The 18,591-nt window shown below is 44.3% G+C and overlaps 2 protein-coding genes across 2 annotated transcripts, besides 42 other annotated features; one reads left to right on the top strand and one right to left on the bottom strand.

The window, feature by feature from the left end:
- Nucleotides 1-808: 808 nt before the first annotated feature.
- Nucleotides 809-847: a tandem repeat.
- Nucleotides 848-1,058: 211 nt separating this feature from the next.
- Nucleotides 1,059-1,067: an inverted repeat.
- Nucleotides 1,059-1,269: a mobile genetic element.
- Nucleotides 1,118-1,330: a dispersed repeat.
- Nucleotides 1,119-1,129: an inverted repeat.
- Nucleotides 1,119-1,330: a mobile genetic element.
- Nucleotides 1,125-1,134: an inverted repeat.
- Nucleotides 1,125-1,316: a mobile genetic element.
- Nucleotides 1,148-1,243: a tandem repeat.
- Nucleotides 1,261-1,269: an inverted repeat.
- Nucleotides 1,307-1,316: an inverted repeat.
- Nucleotides 1,320-1,330: an inverted repeat.
- Nucleotides 1,331-1,529: 199 nt separating this feature from the next.
- Nucleotides 1,530-1,558: a tandem repeat.
- Nucleotides 1,559-2,171: 613 nt separating this feature from the next.
- Nucleotides 2,172-2,246: a tandem repeat.
- A 144-nt stretch (nucleotides 2,247-2,390) lies between these two features.
- Nucleotides 2,391-2,399: an inverted repeat.
- Nucleotides 2,391-2,850: a mobile genetic element.
- Nucleotides 2,434-2,471: a tandem repeat.
- Nucleotides 2,576-2,632: a tandem repeat.
- Nucleotides 2,593-2,601: an inverted repeat.
- Nucleotides 2,593-2,862: a mobile genetic element.
- Nucleotides 2,640-2,649: an inverted repeat.
- Nucleotides 2,640-2,941: a mobile genetic element.
- Nucleotides 2,842-2,850: an inverted repeat.
- Nucleotides 2,854-2,862: an inverted repeat.
- Nucleotides 2,932-2,941: an inverted repeat.
- A 633-nt stretch (nucleotides 2,942-3,574) lies between these two features.
- Nucleotides 3,575-3,634: a tandem repeat.
- A 144-nt stretch (nucleotides 3,635-3,778) lies between these two features.
- Nucleotides 3,779-3,811: a tandem repeat.
- An 864-nt stretch (nucleotides 3,812-4,675) lies between these two features.
- Nucleotides 4,676-4,747: a tandem repeat.
- A 419-nt stretch (nucleotides 4,748-5,166) lies between these two features.
- Nucleotides 5,167-5,219: a tandem repeat.
- A 157-nt stretch (nucleotides 5,220-5,376) lies between these two features.
- Nucleotides 5,377-6,194: a mobile genetic element.
- On the bottom strand, nucleotides 5,760-5,913 carry EKO05_0009410 (uncharacterized protein; the record flags this gene model as incomplete). Its single annotated transcript, XM_059637538.1, has 2 exons — nucleotides 5,760-5,838; nucleotides 5,888-5,913. 2 exons carry the CDS (start codon nucleotides 5,911-5,913, stop codon nucleotides 5,760-5,762), a joined length of 105 nt encoding a protein of 34 aa, XP_059493521.1.
- A 171-nt stretch (nucleotides 6,195-6,365) lies between the features above and the next one.
- Nucleotides 6,366-7,215: a mobile genetic element.
- A 1,300-nt stretch (nucleotides 7,216-8,515) lies between these two features.
- Nucleotides 8,516-8,540: a tandem repeat.
- A 923-nt stretch (nucleotides 8,541-9,463) lies between these two features.
- Nucleotides 9,464-9,508: a tandem repeat.
- Nucleotides 9,470-12,955: a mobile genetic element.
- Nucleotides 12,181-12,260: a tandem repeat.
- Nucleotides 12,709-12,751: a tandem repeat.
- A 454-nt stretch (nucleotides 12,956-13,409) lies between the features above and the next one.
- Nucleotides 13,410-15,069: a mobile genetic element.
- On the top strand, nucleotides 13,578-13,973 carry EKO05_0009409 (uncharacterized protein; the record flags this gene model as incomplete). Its single annotated transcript, XM_059637537.1, has 1 exon — nucleotides 13,578-13,973. One exon carries the CDS (start codon nucleotides 13,578-13,580, stop codon nucleotides 13,971-13,973), a length of 396 nt encoding a protein of 131 aa, XP_059493520.1.
- Nucleotides 13,921-13,955: a tandem repeat.
- A 1,574-nt stretch (nucleotides 15,070-16,643) lies between the features above and the next one.
- Nucleotides 16,644-16,687: a tandem repeat.
- Nucleotides 16,688-16,778: 91 nt separating this feature from the next.
- Nucleotides 16,779-16,822: a tandem repeat.
- A 921-nt stretch (nucleotides 16,823-17,743) lies between these two features.
- Nucleotides 17,744-18,037: a mobile genetic element.
- Nucleotides 18,038-18,514: 477 nt separating this feature from the next.
- Nucleotides 18,515-18,591: part of a mobile genetic element that runs on past the window's edge.

Raw genomic sequence — 18,591 nt, 5'->3', positions numbered from 1 at the left:
TAAAAGTCTAGAAAAAGCTAAAGAAAGCCTAACTAGCAACTCTATTCTAGTAGAGACCTTAAAAGTTAAAATAATAGAAAAAATAGAAGATTTTACTACTAAATTTTGTATCAACTGCTTCTTTAGATATAAGTATACTAGCTATAGCACACACTCTTTAGAGGATTGCTCTAACTATAAAAGTAGCTTAGAGAATAGAGTAAGATCTATCTTTAAAGTTATAAAAACACCTATTAATGATAGAGGTATTATACCACCTAACTTAGTATGCTACTATTGCTATTTACCTAAGTTTATCTGCTACTCTAAGAGTAAAGCTACTTGCTTATATAGAGATATAATAGTTAACTATATAGTATTTCTACAAGAACTAATTAAGAGAGATATCCCTATTTCTAGCTTAGAAAAAGTATCTAAGCTTAAAGAAGACTATTTAAAAGATACTAGCTATACTACTAAAGAAGACTTTATAATAGTAGAGCTACTAAGTAAAGTAGTAGAAGTAGATACTAAGAAGGTTCTTTTCCTTTATAAGATTCTACTAGAAGTTACACTACTAGACCTAGAAAAAGATATAAAAGAAGTAGAGAGTAAATCTACTACTAGTTCTACTAGCGTAGTATCTAGCAATCTAGCTACTAGTATAGAAGAAACCACTTTAGAAAGCTTAAAATCTATCTTCTATACTTAAAAACTCTACTTTTCCCTCTACTATAGTAGCTTCTAAATAGTAAAATATATATATGTATTTTATCTTCTCTATTCTCTTTAGAAGGGAATGCTATTCTAGTAGTTAGCTTTATTGATATATACTCTATAATCTACTCTATAATCTATACTCTCTACTTCTTTTTAAGCAGAAGAAGAGTAGCTACTAGCTATTAACTTTAGTAAAGTAGGTAGAAAAGCTACTCTATAGCATATCTACCTTACTACTACTAGATCTCTACTCTCTTTATCTTAGTATTTTTCTACTAGTTAATACTACTTTCTTTTCTTACTTTATAGTACTATCTTATAATTCTTTCTATATAGTAAAAAAAGAAGTTACTTATATAGTACTAGAAAAGTAAGAGTAAAAGCTTTCTATTCTACTTATAATAAGAGATGTCTCTTTACTTTAGAGATAAAACTAGTAAGTATAAGCTAAGTATAGTAAATAAAGAATAGAAAGTAAGTATAAACTAAGTATAGTAAATAAAGAATAGAAAGTAAGTAAAAGCTAACTTAACTAGTAAATAAACTATAAAACGCTTTTCTTCTACTACTTATCTATATAGACTTTCTATACTTAGTAAAGTAAGAAGCTTTATCTCTTTATCTCTATAGTCTTTTCTTTTCTTATCTATCTAGTAACAAACTAGCGTAGCTAATCTTACTATATAGTATTTTCTTTTTAAAGCTTACTTTACTACTTTCTAGCTAGTTCTTTCTTTTAGCTAGCTATTTTACTTATTCTTTATACTAGTTACTCTATTCTTAAGCTACCTAAGAACCTACTTCTCCTTTCTTTTTAGTAAAGCTAGAAGTTTTTTTTTTTTTTTTTTGTTTTTTTCTTATAAAATCTATTACTATAAGTAAGCTTCCCTCTATCTTTTATACTATGCTTCTAGTAGTAGTACTTCTAGTATTCTACTAGTGAGAATAGTAGTTAGCTTACTACTTTTAAGCTTAAGTAAAGTCTTTACTTTTATTTATTTATTAGTAAAAAGTAAAGTAGTTCCTATCTATCTCTATCTAGTAGTAAGGAAAGATAAAGTAGCTTTTACTTCTTTATAAAAGTATACTAAGTAAAAATACTGGTTTTATTCTTTATATAGCTATAAGAAAGTAGACTCTATAGAAGTATAGCTAGCTTCTTATAGTAACTATACTAGAAAATAATTCTTACTCTTCTTTATACCTAAAACCCTTCTTTTTTTTAGACTCTACGCAAAAATTAGGCCTAGAAAGCATATAAAACTTTAGCATTTAGAGAAATAAAAGGCCTTTAGTATAGTTTCTACTATTATAGAAGTAATCTATAGCTAGAAGCAAACTTTCCTATTTAGGAAGCTTAACTAACATATCTTATATTCCTTCTGTCTAAGCCTAGAGAAGAGCTAGAGAGAAGATAAAAGAAGAATTTAAAAGCTACTCTTTAGTAGTATCATTCTATAAAGTAGCTTTTTCTATGTACTAGTACTTTATACTAGCTAGCTATATACTTTATTCTAGCTAGCTATAAGCTTTACTAAGCACTAGTAGCTTAGAGAGAAGTAAATACTACGTACTTAAAGTAAGTAGAAGTTTAAAGTAGTAGAATAGAAGAAAAGTTAGAACTAAAGAAAAAAGAGAGATACTATAAGCTAGTAGATAAACTCTATCTACTTCTACTAAGTAGGTTTCTATAGCTATAGTAGAAATAAGTAATTTAGTAGATAGTTACTTTACCTAGCTTCTATCTTCTTTCTATCTAGGTTATTTTCTATAAGGTTAACGTAGCATAGTTATAAGCTAGTTTACTAGTACTACTTACTCTATAGTTAACTTATCTTTACTATTAATAGAAAAGAACTACTAGCTTTACTTAGCTTAGTAGTAGTGCTACTATAGTAGTAGAGAAAATAGTAAAGTATAGCACTAGAACTAGCTTTTTCTATTTATACTTATAGTAACTTCTACTTTTAGTACAACTACCTTTACTAGTTATAGATTTTCTTAGTATAAAGTAAAGAATACTAAACTTATCTATATTTATTTTCTTTATTTTTATTCTATAAAAGTAGTATTCCTCTTATTATTAAGTATAGAAAAAGTAAAAGTACTTTTCTTAAGCTACTCTCTATTTATACTACTAGCTATAGCTATTTCTACTACTTTTACTAGAAAGAGCTCTATACTATTACTATAGAAACTAAGAAAAGATATTACTAGCTAGCTATCTATCTAGTATAGATAGCTTTTTTCTAGTAAAAGTAATCTCTTTTCTCTATATTGCATCTACTAAGGTATCTCTTTGCAAAATCAAGAACATTTCTTCGTTCTCCTTAACAGATTGTGAATTTAGGCCTAATACAACTACCGATGCGGGGTATGCATGGGAGCAAGAGAGATAGACCAAAAATCAAGAACTTTGTTTGCTATCTCGTGAAGATGTCTTTGTTGCGCGATTTTTCTAACTGCCGATGCAGGGTATGCGTGGAAGCAAGGGAGATAGACTAAAAATTAAGAACTTTGTTTACTATCTTGTAAAGATGTCTTCGTTGCGCGATTTTTCTAACTACTGATGCAGGGTATGCGTAGAAGCAAGGGAGATAGACTAAAAATTAAGAACTTTGTTTGCTATCTTGTAAAGATGTCTTTGTTGCGCAATTTTTCTAACTGCCGATGCAGGGTATGCGTGGGAGCAAGAGAGATTAGCAGGAAACTAAGAACTTATCCTGCTTTCTCTTTACAGAACGTAGATAGCCACTGTTTTCTATAAGTAGGGGCAAATTTCTCTTTTTTCTCTTCCTCTACTCTACGCTTTACTTGTCTACTAGTAAGATAGCTACTTTTCTACTCTTTTACTATGCCTACTACTAGAAGTAACTCTTTTACTTCTACTTCTTCTACTTCTTCTTCTACTTCTTCTTCTACCTCTTCTTCTTCTATTGCTAAGTCTACAGCTAAGAGAGGAAGACCTAGCTTTAGTACTAAGCTAGCTAGGTTAGAAAAGAAGACTAAAGCTTTAGAGCTAGAGATTTCTCTTCTAAAGAAGCTAGTAGATCTTCTCTCTACCTCCTCTACTTCTTCTAAGAAGGAAGAAAGCAACAAAGAAGAAAGTAAGTACCTATTCTTTTTTCTTCTCTCTCTTATTCTCTGTCTTTTCTTCTCTTTTTCTCTCTTTTATTCTCTATTTTTTCTTATCTCTTTTTCTTTTCAATTCTCTATCTTTTTCTGTCTTTTTCTTTCTTTTATTCTCTATCTTTTCTTATCTCTTTTTTCTATCTTATTCTTTATCTTTTCTTATCTCTTTTTTCTATCTTATTCTGTATCTTTTCTTATTTTTTTCTCTCTTTTATTCTCTATCTTTTCTTGTCTTTTTGTCTCTTTTATTCTCTATCTTTTCTTGTCTTTTTGTCTCTTCGTCTCTTTTATTCTTTATCTTTTCTTATCTCTTTTTTCTCTCTTACTCTATATCTTTTCTTATCTCTTTTTTCTCTCTTATTCTATATCTTTCTTTATCTCTTTTTCTTTCTTATTCTCTATCTTTTCTTATCTCTCTTTCTCTCTCTTATTCTATATTCTTGCTTACCTCTTTTTCTCTCTTTTATTCTATATTCTTGCTTATCTCTTTTTCTCTCTCTTATTCTAAATCTTTGCCTATCTCTTTTTTCTTTATATTGTACATCTTTTCTTCTCTTTTCTTCTCTTTTCTTTTCTTTTCTTCTCTTTTTTTCTCTCTTATTCTATTTTATTTTTATTTTATTTTAGTTTTCTTTTCTTTTCTATTCTATTTCTTTTCTACTCTGTCTTTTTATTTATGTGTGTATTTTTTATATATATATATTTTTTTTAAGAATATTATCTTTTCTAGGCTCTACCTAGTGCTATCTTACTATTTTACTATTCTACTAGCTTATACTAACCTTCTACTAGTTACTTCCTCTTTCTCTACCTTTCTAGAGGGGGGTAAGTAGAAGCTTTTTTCTATACATTTATACATGTATATATATATATATATTTTTATTTTTTTTATTCTATTTTTACTTTTTATATTTATTTTTACTTACTTAATAATAGACTTTCTTATGCCTAGCAGTAGCTTTAGCGAGCTAGATCTGTTAAGCAGCCAGTTCCCTAGCCGCTAGTGGTTTTCGAATTAGACCCTAATTCATTTGTTTCTGGCCTGTGCGGCCCCCTCAGTTTGTATGGCGGGGCGACCCTAATTTATTTATCACTTTAACAATAGAATAAGACCCCAGCGCCACGCCGCCGGCTGGATGCGACCCCGCAAGAAGGTGCAACTGAACCCCGCGCACATTTTGCACTTTTCAGAATTGCTGTCTAACCACTGCGTGGATGGAAAAAGGAGATAATATGATGTTGCGGTTGGGAGGTGAGGTTGGGTGATTTGCGGGCTGGCCCCCTTCCCTACCTGCGTAAGCGAGCGCGCGCGCCCCCTACGCGTTAAGACCAGCTATATACTATAACATTATATAATAAGCACTAGTAACTATAATTTAGATATAATAACGTTCTATGCTATATAGCTTTAAACAGCTTAGGCAGCGTTGTCTGGCGCAGAGACGCCGCTGGCGCGCTCTTGAAGCGAACCTGCGACTGCGCAATCTCAACGCGCCTGTCTGCTTCCTCTGCTTCCTCTTCTTCTTCTTCTTCCTCCTCCTTGCTGTCGCCTTTGCTGTCCTTAATCTCCTCCACCTTGTAAGTCGTCTCTAGAGGCTTAACCTTAATGCTCAGCGTCTTCTTCCCCTTGATCTTGCCTCCCGCGATGCCCTCTAGACCTAACCATTCATTAAATTGCTCCGCTGCGAGACAGACATCTGGACGCTCCTTCCTAACTAGCTTAATAAAGACGTTTACGCCCTAGGAGCAGATCTTGTACTTAATCTAAGTCTTTAGTATAGCATTGTCTGGCATAACAAGAAGCGCGCCCCAGCCTAGGCCTTAAGCCACTCTGTACCACTTAGATGCTCTAGCAAGCTATGCCTAGAAGAGGTCCCGCTCTTTCTTAGAAGGGTTAGGGTGGGAGTTAACTAGCTGCAGGAGAGAGTCTATGGCCTCTGTTCGGCAGAGGCCCTTGCTAAATCGATTTGTCTTGTTGCTGCTGACGAGCTTGTTGCTGTGTTCGATCTGCGCTAGCTTGTCAGCCAACGCCTTGCCTAGGAGCGCCTGCGCCTACCTGTACTTAATGTGCACTAACTTCATCACCTTGTTGTAGACGTTGCACCGCTCCCACGCAGAGCAGAACGCTCAATCTGCGCTGCTCTGCTGCGAGGGGTTAACCAACATTGCACGCAAACGCTGCAGCTGCAAAGAAGGGGCGTTGTACCGCGCAGCCACTCCGCCGCCAAAGAGTGTTCCGCGCTTTCGCCAGACCTGAAGGAAGTGGGCAGCGTGCTCTCAAGACAACGAGCTCCTGAGAGCGCGCGCCTTAGCCACAAACTCGCGTGCCTTTAGGTAAGGCGTCTTAACAGCGTTATAGAAGTTTAACTTCTTCTTCTTATTATTGCTGCTTACAGCTTTCTGCTTAAAGAGCTATAATATAACCTTCTTGTCCTTAGAGGATATAGACGCGTAGGCGCCACATTCATCGTCGCCTGCTCTCTGGTCTGGCGCGACAAGGCCAAGATCTAGGCTGCGCTCTATTAGGGCAGCTTCGTGTTTCTTGATGCGTTCCTGCTTAGCGCAGCAGTTGTTGTTTGTGACTGTAGTGGTGGTGCGCGGCTCCTCTACCGGCCGCTCTCTAGGCTGCTCTCCTAGCTGCTCTTCCAGTTCGCTGAGTTGCTCAGATGGCTAAGGGCTGGCTGCCGGCGTCTTGACCGCTTCCGTGCGAGCGCGCTTAGGCGACAGCGCTGGTGCAGAGGGTGCTGGTCGTTTCTTGTGTTAGGTCAGAGGGGAGGCAGACGGCTTCTGCGCAGACGGCGGCTCTACTATGCCATCTTCCGCGAGCGACTAAGCCGCGCAGACCAGACAGTCCCAGGTATCGTTCGGCAGGACGTCGTCGGCGAGCGTCTCGCGCAGAAGCCAGATTGCTAACAAGACGGAGTGGGCAATAAAGACAGGCTTGCAGACGCTAGCATTGTTATAGGTGGGGATCAGCCATCCTGCGCTGTGCGGACGAGCACCTAGATCACGCTGCAAGCGTGAGATGGTCGCTTAGCAGAAGAAGAGCTTCTTGTAGTCCTTATTCGGCGGTTTATACCCATACTTGCTGCTAAAACTAGCTTTGCTAGCTAGAGGGAAGCTGCGAGCGCTGCTGTTGAACTGCTCTGCAGTGTTGTATAGCGCGGTAGACTAGTACATGCTAAAGAGGTGTGTGTTGCTCCAGCCAAGCTGTAGGACAACAGAACAAGATGCTGGGTAGTGCTGGGGGCGGGGGCTGGTTTTTGACCAGGTCCCCTGAGGCGCGCGTTGGCCTAATGCACAAAATCGGGCCGCGCACAGATGTACCACCACACCACACTAACCAGCGTTGGCAGAACTTGAGGAGCAACAAACCTAAAACAACGTCTTAATAAGAGCGCGTTAATCTGCAGCAGCAGTTAAAACAGAGAGGCTTGTCTCTAATAAACTATAAACCCTAACAGCATTTCCTGTCTATGTAAACACTAACACTATTACATAGAGTTGTTTAACAGCATCTTTACATACCTTCCTACTTACCATATAGCTGTCTGTAAGACTTACTGTTAAGGTGTATTGTTGTTGCAGGTATCCTCCCACCTACACAGCAGCCACCAGGAGCTGACCGTAGCAGCACAGAAGGCGATTGCGTCTGCAGCCAGAACGCTCACAGGATAGGCAACGTCTGCGGACGAGGTTGTATATCTATTGCCTGAGGCACAGCTACTACCTTACTTGGCCCTATACAAAGATAGATTTAAGTGTAAAGTAGAGCTATGTAAGTACATCGCGCGCGCGCCGCAGGGCATAAAGGACCACTGCAGGAAGGAGCACGGGTGGGACAACCTGCGCAGGAGAGGGCGGCCGCATCAGGGCACACAACCACCACCAGGCAGCCAGATGTGGACGGGGGAAGTATAGTGCCAGAAGTTCCAGCCCACCAGCCAGCTTAGACGGCTGTTTGAGGTCAGCCAGCCTGCAGATGAGGCCACGCAGGGCGTTGCTGTTAAAGAGGAAAACCTGCAACGCGCCCTTAAGACGTTATTTACCTAGAGCAGTATAGCAGTAGAGAAGGCTTAGCAAGACGCGCATGGCCAGATTAAGCTAGACAGTAACTACTATGTTTAGCACAAGTGGCTAAGAAGAAGCTGCTAGGCTCGCCACCTTAGCCATTTCGACCGCAGCTAGCTGCTAACGCAGCTCTAGAGGCCTAGTAAGACAGAGAATGCGCTTGTAAGGGTGTGCTGGGCGGTTAAGATAGTTATCTACAAGGCCTAGCAAGTATTATCGCCTAAGGTGGTTAGGTTCCCTGCTGTGCAGTACATTAAGCGCCGTAAGGTAGGAGCGCTAGACAGCAAGCATCTGTTTAACGCGCTCTAGATAGGGAAGACAATAATCAAGTACAGTTGCTGCTGGCTGTCTATTGTCTGCTACATCTGGCGGACGCACAAGCTGGCTGAGCCAGAGCCAGAGCCACAGGCTGCCAGCGCCGCGGACGACGACAACGACGAGGATGTGCTCAGCCAGCGGCCAGACAATGGTAGAGCAGGCACGCAGGAGACTTTAACAGCAAGGACAATCAGCAGGAGAAAGCTGCAGTATTAACTGACTAGCAAACAGACGCGGGTGCTGTGGCAGATCTAGCAGGTTGTGTGTGCAGAGCAGCCCAGCAGCAAGAATACAGACAATAACAATAACAATAACAATAAAAGCGAGCTAGATAATGACACAGAGAAGGAGCTAGAGCGCCTTGTTCTCGCCTTTCTACTTTTGCTGCTAGACTACTACGTTAAGGATAATTACTACAGAAGCGCCCTAGTTAGCGTAACTGCTGTGCTAGGCGTAGACCGCAACTATAGGTAGAAGAGCCCCCTTGTGTATACAACGTCGCTGTCTACTATTATAATAGTAGCTAAGATGCTAGTGCTATACAGCGCAGTGCAGGCGCAGAAGAAAGCAGTAGCAGATCTTATAGAAGCAGAGTTGTGGGCGCAGGAGGACGCAGAGGACATAGCGCGGAGCCACGTAGAGCTAGTGCAGGAGATAGTTAACCGCTTTATAACGCTAAGCACGCATAGTAGCCTGCCCACGCCTATAGACTAGGTGCTACAGCTGCAGGCGTATAGCAAGAAGATTAGAGGCAAGGTAACTGTAGAGGGCACTGTTTAGTAGGTAGGAGACACAATCCTGCACGGCTACACGCAGTACAGCATGCCTGCGCTGCGCTTAATAATCTACGGCCTGGTAGAGACGACGCGTAGGGAACTGGAGAGGGACTTGCTGCTTCTAGACGTCGACGAGCTCGGCCAGCTCGCTAAGGGAGCGACCCCGTTGCCGACGATTGAATGGGACAAGATCGTGGACAATCCCGCCGAGCTGCGGTCCGGGTTCAACTTCTATCCTAAATAGGTAGTTACAGTGTACCTTCACTGGAGTTATAGCTTTAGTTTTGTTAGTAACAACAGCTACAGGACACTAGCGTATTTTCAGTTACAATGTACGCTGGAATACTATTTAGTTATACATTAGAATTCCATTTTTAAGTCTGTTCGAGCTAAAACGTGGACAACAGTCTTATAGCACTTAACTCTGTTATCTATACAACCCCCAGTATCATTATCTACTTAGTTAGTAGTGTTAGGGTTGGTGCTTGTAGTTGGGGTTAGTTAGGGTTAGGCTAGTGCGCGGAGGACTAGGCCCTGCTGTATTACTACAACAGAACAACTCTATAAACACTAACACAAGAAAGTAACACACTTACTGCATAGTACAGAATAAAAAATTGTAGTATGCTATTTGCCTTAAAAAGGCTTACACAGCTTAATTAAGGTAAGCTAGCGCATTAGACGGGCGGGCGCAGGGCTCTTAGCAGGTCCTTAAGACGGCGCATCCTCAGCGCCGTCGTCGTCGCCGTTCTTGGTGTCTTCGCCATCTTCTATCTCGCTGTCTTTAATCTCCTCTACTTGTGTCGCCGGTGTTGGCGTGTCTGCCTCAATCGACAGCGTTGCCTTCTTGCTGATGGATCCGCCAGAGATGCCTTCCAAGCCTAGCTAGGCGTCTAAGGCTATGCTTGCTTTGTAGGCCTCTAGATTTACCTCTACAACCAACTTAAGCCAGATGTACCAGAAGGGGACGCAGAGATTGTTCTCTACCCACAAGTTAGAGATAATGTTGTGCAGCATTAGGCAGAGCATGCCCCAGCCTAGCTGCTTAGCTGCTTTGTACCAGCAGAGCGCTTAGTGCAGCCGCTTCTTAAATTGCTGACGCTGCTAACGCCCTGACGTGGCAGTGGCGGACAGCAGCAGGGCGTCCATGGCCTTAGAGCTGACTTTGCCCCTGCCGCCTCAGTTCTTAGCATCGCTGCTGCGGGCAATGTCTTGCTTCTTAATCTGGTCTATCCTCTTAGTGTACGCCTTGCTAAGGAAAGCTATAGCCCAGCAGTACTTAATATAGATAATATCTAACTCCTGCTCGTAGCAATCGCACAGGCTCCAGGCGGAGGCGAGCGCGCTCTTCGGCACAGTTGAGGAGCTATTCTTCTGCGACAGCGACCAGCAGGTGCGCGAGGAAGCAGGCGGGCGATCCTCTACAGACTCCTGCGCAAAGGGTGAGCCTTATGTGCGCCAGCTCCGCAGAAATACAGCCGCAGAGGCCTGGGAGGTAGTGTTGCTGATAGAGTTGGCCTTTTTAAGTATGCTAGAAGCTGTTAGGTAAGGCGTTGCGGTACTGCTGTACAGGTTGTTGTTGTTAACTAGCTGCTTAAGGATCTAAGAGATGAACAGCTTATCCTGCCGCGAGATGGAGGCATAGGCACCGTGTTCCCTGCAGGATGCCGACTCAGGCGGCGGCACTAACCTAAGGTCCTGTTTCTTCTGCGCTCGCATAAGCTCCAGCTTCCTGGCGCGCTCCTACTTAGTACAACAGTTTTTGTTAGAGACGCTTGTGATCTAGGGCGGTTCCTTGTGTCTAACCTGTCCACGGACAGGCTGTTTAGGGTCCTCAGCCGCCTCAGATTTACTAGGCAGCGCAAGCTGCTTAGGTTCCTCCGCTTCGTCCTCTGCTTCCAGCGGCGTCGCAGGACTAGGAGACTCGCTGGCTCGTCGGAGGCGCTTGGACGGCCGCGCTAAGCTAGATGTAGCAGCGCGCTTTGTTAACAGTAGTAGGGAATTGCAGGGCCGCTGCGCTAAAGGGGGTTCCTTCTAGAAGCTGTTGCTTAGGCTGCTAGCAAGATCCTGCGCTGCAGAGACCAGCCAGGCCCAAGCATCAGCAGGCAGCGCGTCCTTAGCAAGCGTCTCCTTTAACAGCCATATCGCCGACAGCACAGAGTAGGCGACAAAGACAGGCTTACAGACACTCGTCTTGGCTGGAATTAGCCAGCCTGCGCTGTGCAGGCAGAATAGAGCATCACGCTGCAAGTCTAAGACAGTTACCTTGCTCTAAAACAGCTTTTAGTAGTCTAGGTTTAGCAGGTTGTATGCGAGCCTGTAGGCAAAGCTCAACTTGCTAGCTAGCAGGAAGCTCTGGGGCCTACTATTAAATTGCTTGGCGGCATCTTCTAACGCAGAGATCTAGGGTAGATTAGATAGTGACATAACTGTTTGTTTATTAATATAGGAGATACAGCAGAAGAAGAAAGAGATTTGTTAGGTTAAGCCTCTAACTAGGGTAACAGACTAAACAGAGATCAGCCTGTACAACATAAGCAGGCGCATAAGCTAGGGTACAAAACTCAACATAACCCAGCAATAAGAACAGCAACTGCAGCGTTAGATCAAGCAAGAACTAAGCCACTAACATGTTAGCAGAAGAAGTTAAGAATCCGTATTTTGAGCACTTGGCCAAGTACTAGGTCGCGGTGTGCAGAGCGTGCCGATACGCAGTATAGCCAGATTAGATTAAGAGCTACTTGCACAAACAGCACAAGAAGTTACTTAAAAGTGTTAAGGCGGTTAGGGAAGCTGTACGTTAGTGGGCAGGCTTGCTACAGTACCCTACGGAGTTAGAGATACCCAGCAACAGCGTGCAGGCGATCCCCCAGCTGCCCGTATTCGACGACGGGCTGCTGTGTCAACTCGAACCAGAGACATGCTAACTAGTGTTCTGCAGCCTAAAGATGCTAAAAGAACATTAGCGTACGACACATGGGTGGTCAGCTAGAAAGAAATGCAGACGCCCTAGCTGAACCTGGGCAAAGGCGTTACAGGCCTAGCTTAAAGATGGCTGCAAGCGCGTACACTGCCAGCGACTTTTTAGCAGCTAGTATAGATTACAGTACTTTAAGGTGCGTTACACCCCAGACAGCGGTCCGCAGCCTGTCCCTATTAAGGGTGAGGCAGCGTGGGCGCGTGTAGGCAAGGAGATGGCCAAGACGTAGGCCAACGTCAAGAACCAGACAAAGACAACAATCAAAGACAGGGAGAAGGACAAGGCGGCCCTATGGCTGGAGCGGACTAGGTGGCTGCTGTACTTAAACAAACTAGATTGTACTAAATTGCTAGCAAGCATTAAGGAGCCTAATATAGACCTAGAGAAAGATAAGGAGCCTGTTAAGGCTGCAATTTGGAGCGCAATAGATGGACTGGCCTGCGTAAGCCAGACGTCTGTTATTAAGCAGATAGGCATATTTGTGCGTATAGAAGCCATTTGTACAAAGAAGCATTAGACTAGGTACACGCCGCTATAGGCGTACATAGACAAGAAGTTAATTAAAGAGTAGTTACATCTATAGAAGCAGATACTGATGTTTTTTGCACAGACGCAGAGGGAGCACTGCTGGAAGAGCCCTAAGTACCGCTTCACGCAGCAGCAGCGCGAGGCGTGGGAGGCGTTGATTAAGCAGGCAGAGAGAGACGTAGGCGGGGCAGAGATGGAGATAGCGGACAAGGACTAGGACGAGGACGGGGAGGAAGAGAAGGACAAGATAATGATCGATGAGCTTAACAACAAGCAGGACCCGTCCAAACGCAACAATAAGCCTAAGCACGCGAAGCTAAGGCTAATTAAAAAAGCGTGCTTAGACTTTTGCATTATGTTACTTAAACAGACTATCTGCTGTAAGGAGTACAATTGCGCGATAGTGTGCGCGTTAGCCGTGCTTAGCGTTAAGGAAGACGGCTGGAAGGGCCCTATCCCAGGGCGTCAAGTCAACTTAGCCCTAACTTCAAGAGGGTGAACAGTAATGGTCTTGCGGATTTCCTAGAGGTCCAAGCGTTCTGAACAACAGGGGCATTACTGATTTTAAAACCTTAAAGAAATCAGTTAAGGTTATAGTGAGCGGCAACTTAACGCATAAAGCTGCCAGAGCCTAAACTGTGCCTGCAGATTTAATTAACATACTCAGATTTAGGGTGCTATGTTGCATTTATGTAGAAATACCGTGCAACGTTGTTTGCGTAGTTTTGGTGAGGCAGAGGTTTAACCGTTATTGCACCGAACTAACGTGAAACCAGAATACCTGTAACACGCAATACTACTATAAAAATGTAATACCTGCAGCAAGAATTTTTGATTACAAGAAGCCTACTAACACTACATGTCTACACGGTAGGTACCCTACACTGGAGGAACATTATACTTCGTCTATAGGGTAGAACAACTCTAGCAGCGTTATCTAGCGCAGCGGCGCATCTGCGATAGAGCTCACTGGGCTTGCGTGTGCCTGCGACAGCTCAACAACGCTGTTGTTGTCCTCTTCGCTGTTAAGAATCTCCTTAATTGCACAGCTCGCTGTTAGCGCGTCTGCCTTAATGCCCAGCATCTCTTTTTCGCTGATAGGACATCCAGCAATGCCTTCTAGCCCTAGCCAGTTCTTAAGCGCCTTGCTCGCAGCGCAGACGTCTGGGCGAATCTTCTTTACCAGCTCAATCCAGGCATCCAGGCCCCAGGCGCGGACTGTGGACTCGATCCAGGAGCTTGCAATCTTGTTGTGCGGCATGAGCATGAGCGTGCCCCAGCCTAATCCCTCAGCGACCCTGTACCAGCGCGTGGCTACTGTTAGGCGTTTGCGGAAGGCCTCCCTATCCTTAGGGGTAGGGTGTAGGTTAACAAGCGCCAGCAGGGCTGCGATGGCCTCAGTGCGGACCTGCCCTTTGCTGTTGCGGCTGCGCGATCTGCTGCTGCTGCTGGCTTGGTCGCCCTCCTAGATCTGAAGGATCTTGTCGGCGTACGCCTTGCCTAGCAGCGCCTCAGCCCACCTGTACTTAATGTTCACAGCAGCCAGCACGCCCGCGTAGCGCCTGCACCTGTCCTAAGCCAGGCAGAACTCTCTGTCTGTGGTCCTGGGGTAGGCAGACTGCACTGGGGGCACATTGCGCCCTTGCTGCGAGTAGCGAAGCACGTTGTGCTGCACAGCGACTCTACCACTAAAGGGCGAACCGCGCTCCCGCCAGGTCTGCAGGAACTAGGCAGTGTGGTGGCGAGAAGATGGGTTGCCTAGCACGCGCGCCTTCTCTAGAAGCTCGCAAGCCTTGGCATAGGGCGCCTGGGCAGTGCTGTAGAAGTCGGCGTGCTCTGCGACAGGCTGTTTGATGATCCACGCAACAAGAGCCTTGTCTTGTCGCAAGATAGAAGCATACGCCGCGCGCTCTGCAGAGGACACCTTGCTGCCTGGCTCTCTTAAGCCAAGACTAAGCCAGTTCTTATAGCGTGTATTGTCTAGTTTCCTTATACGTGCTTGCTTAGCACAGCAGTTATTGTTAGTAATGCTGGTGGTGCGCTGTGCAAATTGTTCACCGTGCTCTGACTGCTAAGGGCTGCTTAGAGGCGTCTCTGCGGGTTCTGTGCGTGCGCGCTTTGGCGACAACACGCACAAAGAAGGGGTTAGCTGCTTTCTGCGATTAGCAGAAGAGGCAGACGGCTTTTGCGCGGATGGCGGTGCTTCCCCCGTGCCTTCTGCAAGCGACTGGGCTGCGCAGACGAGGCGATTCCAGGCCTCGTCAGACAGAGCCCCCTCTGGCAGCGATTCGTGCAGCAACCAGATAGCGGAAAGGAGAGAGTAGGCAACAAAGACCAGCTTGCACACGCTGTCGGTGTCCTCGGTTGGGACCAGCCAGCCTGCGCTGTGAGGTCTGTGGTGGCTGCTGCGGCGCTTCGAGCTTGGAACTGTTGCCTGGCAGGAGAAGAGCTTCGCGTAGTCTTTATTTGGCGGATTGTACCTATATTTGTCTACAATGCTAAGCTTGCTTGCGAAAGGAAAGCTGCGCGCGCCCCTGTTAAACTGCTTAGCAGCCTTGCATAACGTAGTTGACTAACCTATAAGGTAGGTAATAATTTAGAAGGCAGGTAAATAATTTAGGAGGTAGGTAACTAACTAAGAAGGTAGATAACTAATGTAAGAGGTAATTGATTAATGTATAGGGTAGTAGCTGGTGTAGTAGTAGAACAGTTAAGGGTAGTGGCCGCTAAACTTTCGTACAAAATGCCGCCGAAAGTCGGTCCGCGCCTAGCGCATCACCACACCACACCACACCAACCAGCCACCTAACTTCAAGAGGGTAAACAGTAATAATCTTTTTTAGGTAAGATTTTAGAAATTCAGATATAGTGTTTTAAGTTGCACTTGCACAGAAACACTGTGCAACGTTGTCCGCGTAGTTTTGGTGAGGCAGAACTGTGCAGAGGTTTGATTGTCATTGCGCAGACTACATAGCATCTACCTATCTAATTAAAGAACATAGGGATATCGGCTAAATATAGAACGGTGATACAACAGAGGGATATGAAATTAAAGAGGTTAGTAAGGAGAGGGGAAGACACAAGTTTAGATAGTAAATAGAGCCTAACTGGAAATCAGAAGATGCACTTGCAACCGCAAAGCACAATAGATTAATTTAACACCATATTTGTGCATATCCCTAGCTGCTGCATCGTTGTTTGCAAAGAATGCGGCATAGGCGTTGTTAAGGCCTATGTAGCTACCTACTTAAACAGCAAGTATGCGTATGTAACCGTAAGCACACAAACAGACATTGCCCAGGCTGTGTAGGCAATGAACGACTTGGCAGAAAACGAGGACGAAGTCGTGTATCCAGAGCTAGGATCCAATCCTATTCCCTATTTAAGGATATGGCAAGACAGTTTTAAGTGCGAAGTAAAGGAGAACAATATAACAGTATGCGGCTATATCTGCTAGACTGTGCAAGACATGCAGCTACATTGCTATAACAAACACAGCTGGACGAACCTATAGAAGAGAGGGCGGACGTCTAAAGGGTTGCGCAGAGAGACTAACTATATGTGGGTAGAGAGCGTATATTGCTAAAAGTTTATACACACAGGACAGTTAGGGCATTTGTTTAAAGTTAGACGCCAGGACAGAGAGGACACAGGAGGGGAAAGCGTGATCATCCAGCAGCAGTTGGAGGCAGTGTTCCAAGAGACCACCGCCGTGCTAGACGAGGTCGACAAGAACGCCAACGCCCAGATCGACCTAGACTACAACCGGCATGTTACACACGCATGGCTGAACCAGACTAGTTAGGCCTGTTATTTAGGCAGCTTAGACTGCGAATAGTTGCTAGCGTTAACCTAAAAACCTAAGAGGAACAAGAAGGTGTTAAGCAAAGTTTGTTAGGCGGTAAAGATGGTGATTTGGAAGGCCCAGCAGGCGTCACGTCTGAGCATTGTTGGTTTCCTAGCAATGAACTATGTCAACCGCCGCGAGATAGGAAGCGAGACCAACAAGAAGCTGTTTAATGCACGCTAGACAGGCAAAACAATAACTAAGTATGCTAGTTAGTAGTTGTCCTTTATCTGTTACATTTGGCAGACCTATAAGTTAGAGACTGTTAAAGCACAGGAAACAGAGGCAGATAAGGAAGAGGATAGGGGTGAGGGAGAGAATAGGGGTGAGGGAGAGAACGGGGAGGGTAAATTAAAGGAAGTTTAGGGACAGAGGCCGCCGTATCGATTGACAGCGAGCCAGATCTTGTGGCTGTGGAAGATCAAGCAAGTCGTAGGTGAGGACGAGGAAGAAGCGGAAGCTGAAGCCGAAAGCGAGCGCCAACCGATCGAAGGCGGAGACAACAACTCAGAGAGTGAAGAGGAAATGGACGAAGAGGAGGAGGCATTATTGGAGGGTCATGTGTTAGGGCTTTTACTGTTGTTGTTGGACTATTATTTAAAGGACAACAAGTACAAGAGTGCGTTCGTTAGCGCTACAGCAGTTATAGGGATAGACAGCAATTATAGGTGGAAGGACGCGTTAGCATACACGCCTATAATTTCTGCTGTTGTTACTGTTGTAAGGATGTTAGTGTTGTATATGGCGGTGAAGACGCGTCAAGACCGCGTGGCCGAGCTGATGGAGAAGGAGGGATTCGCCCAGCAGGACGCCGAAGAGTTAGCTGTAAGCCATTTTGATTTAGTTTAGGAGAGCGCTAATCGTTTCATGACGCTGACTAGCTACGGCGGCACACCCAGCCTGATAGATTGGCTGTTGCGATTAAGGACGTATGGCATGAAGATTCGGTTTAACACTAACGTGGACGGCATAATTAAGTAGGTTAGGGACACATTGTTGTACGGCCACATTTAGTTTATAATGCCTGGTTTGTAGTTAATAATCTACAGGTTGGTAGAGACGACACAGTTTGAATTACAAAAGCAGTTAATGTTGCTAGACATTAACAAGGATGGTCGGTTAGCAGAAGGGGCCACGCCGTTGCCAGCCATTGATTGGGACAGCATCGTTAACAACCCAGCCGAGATAAAGGTTGGGTGGAATTTTTTCCAGGACAAGCGCAACACGTTTAGAGGCGTTAACAGGAAGAATTAGTTGGCTTATTGCGTGATCTACAAGAAGAGGTTACAAGAAGCATTTGTAGACGTTTAAGCCACCGATCCGTCTGTACCCAAAGGACGCGGGGTAGTGTGGAGAGCGCAGGTAGTAAGAAAATACAAGAAGGCCATACAAGCGTTCTAAGAGCATTTGTTAGTCTTAGTGCACATAACTAGGGGGCAGCCAGCACGTAGAACAGAAGTGGTAACAGTCCAGTATATGAATAGTCCGAATGGCAAGAGCTATAGTGTGTTTATTAAGGACAGGTTAATAGTGTATGTAACCATGTACCACAAAGGCATCAGGGCCAGCACAAAGGCCAAGATTATCTACTGTTATTTACCGCGTAAGGTAGGCAAATTGTTGTTTTATTATTTGTGGATAGTTATGCTGTTTTGGAGGAAGCTAGAGGGTGCTGTTGGGAGAGGGGCAGCTAAGGAAGCCAGCCCATTCATATGGGAGCCAAGGAAGGAGGAGCCGTAGGCACGGCTGTAACGTGGAAAAAGAGCACAGGAGAGCGACAAGGGTGAGGGTAGGAGGGATGGTTGGCGACAGGGCGCGGACGAAGACGATGAAGAAGAGGAGGGACCGTCGTTGCGTGGACCCAAGCAATGGGATACCAACTGGGTTCGGCAGGCAATCTAGCGCGTATTAATACGGTAGTTAGGCGTAAAATTAAACATTATGTTGTAGAGACACAGTACTAAGGCAATATATCAAAGATATATTAACAACAAAGTAGTAATTAAGGCGGTTGTAGAGGGTGATAAAGATAAGGACAAAGAGGACGAGGCGTTTAACATACAGACAGGGCACAGCTCTAAGATTAGCGGCACAGTTTACAGGAGACCTATCACCAAGTCGCCGTTCAGTACCAAGGCCTAGCAAGTGGCATTGCGGTAAGTGAGTATAGAATGGCATTGGTTTTTGTTATTTAAGTTAGCGTTAGAGAAGCAGCCTAAGAAAGGAACGCAAGCAGCAGA

The sequence above is a fragment of the Ascochyta rabiei genome, chromosome 17 (genome assembly GCF_004011695.2).
Source record: "Ascochyta rabiei chromosome 17, complete sequence".
Classification (NCBI taxonomy): Eukaryota; Fungi; Ascomycota; class Dothideomycetes; order Pleosporales; family Didymellaceae; genus Ascochyta; species Ascochyta rabiei.
This window is presented reverse-complemented; position numbering and strand designations above follow the sequence as displayed.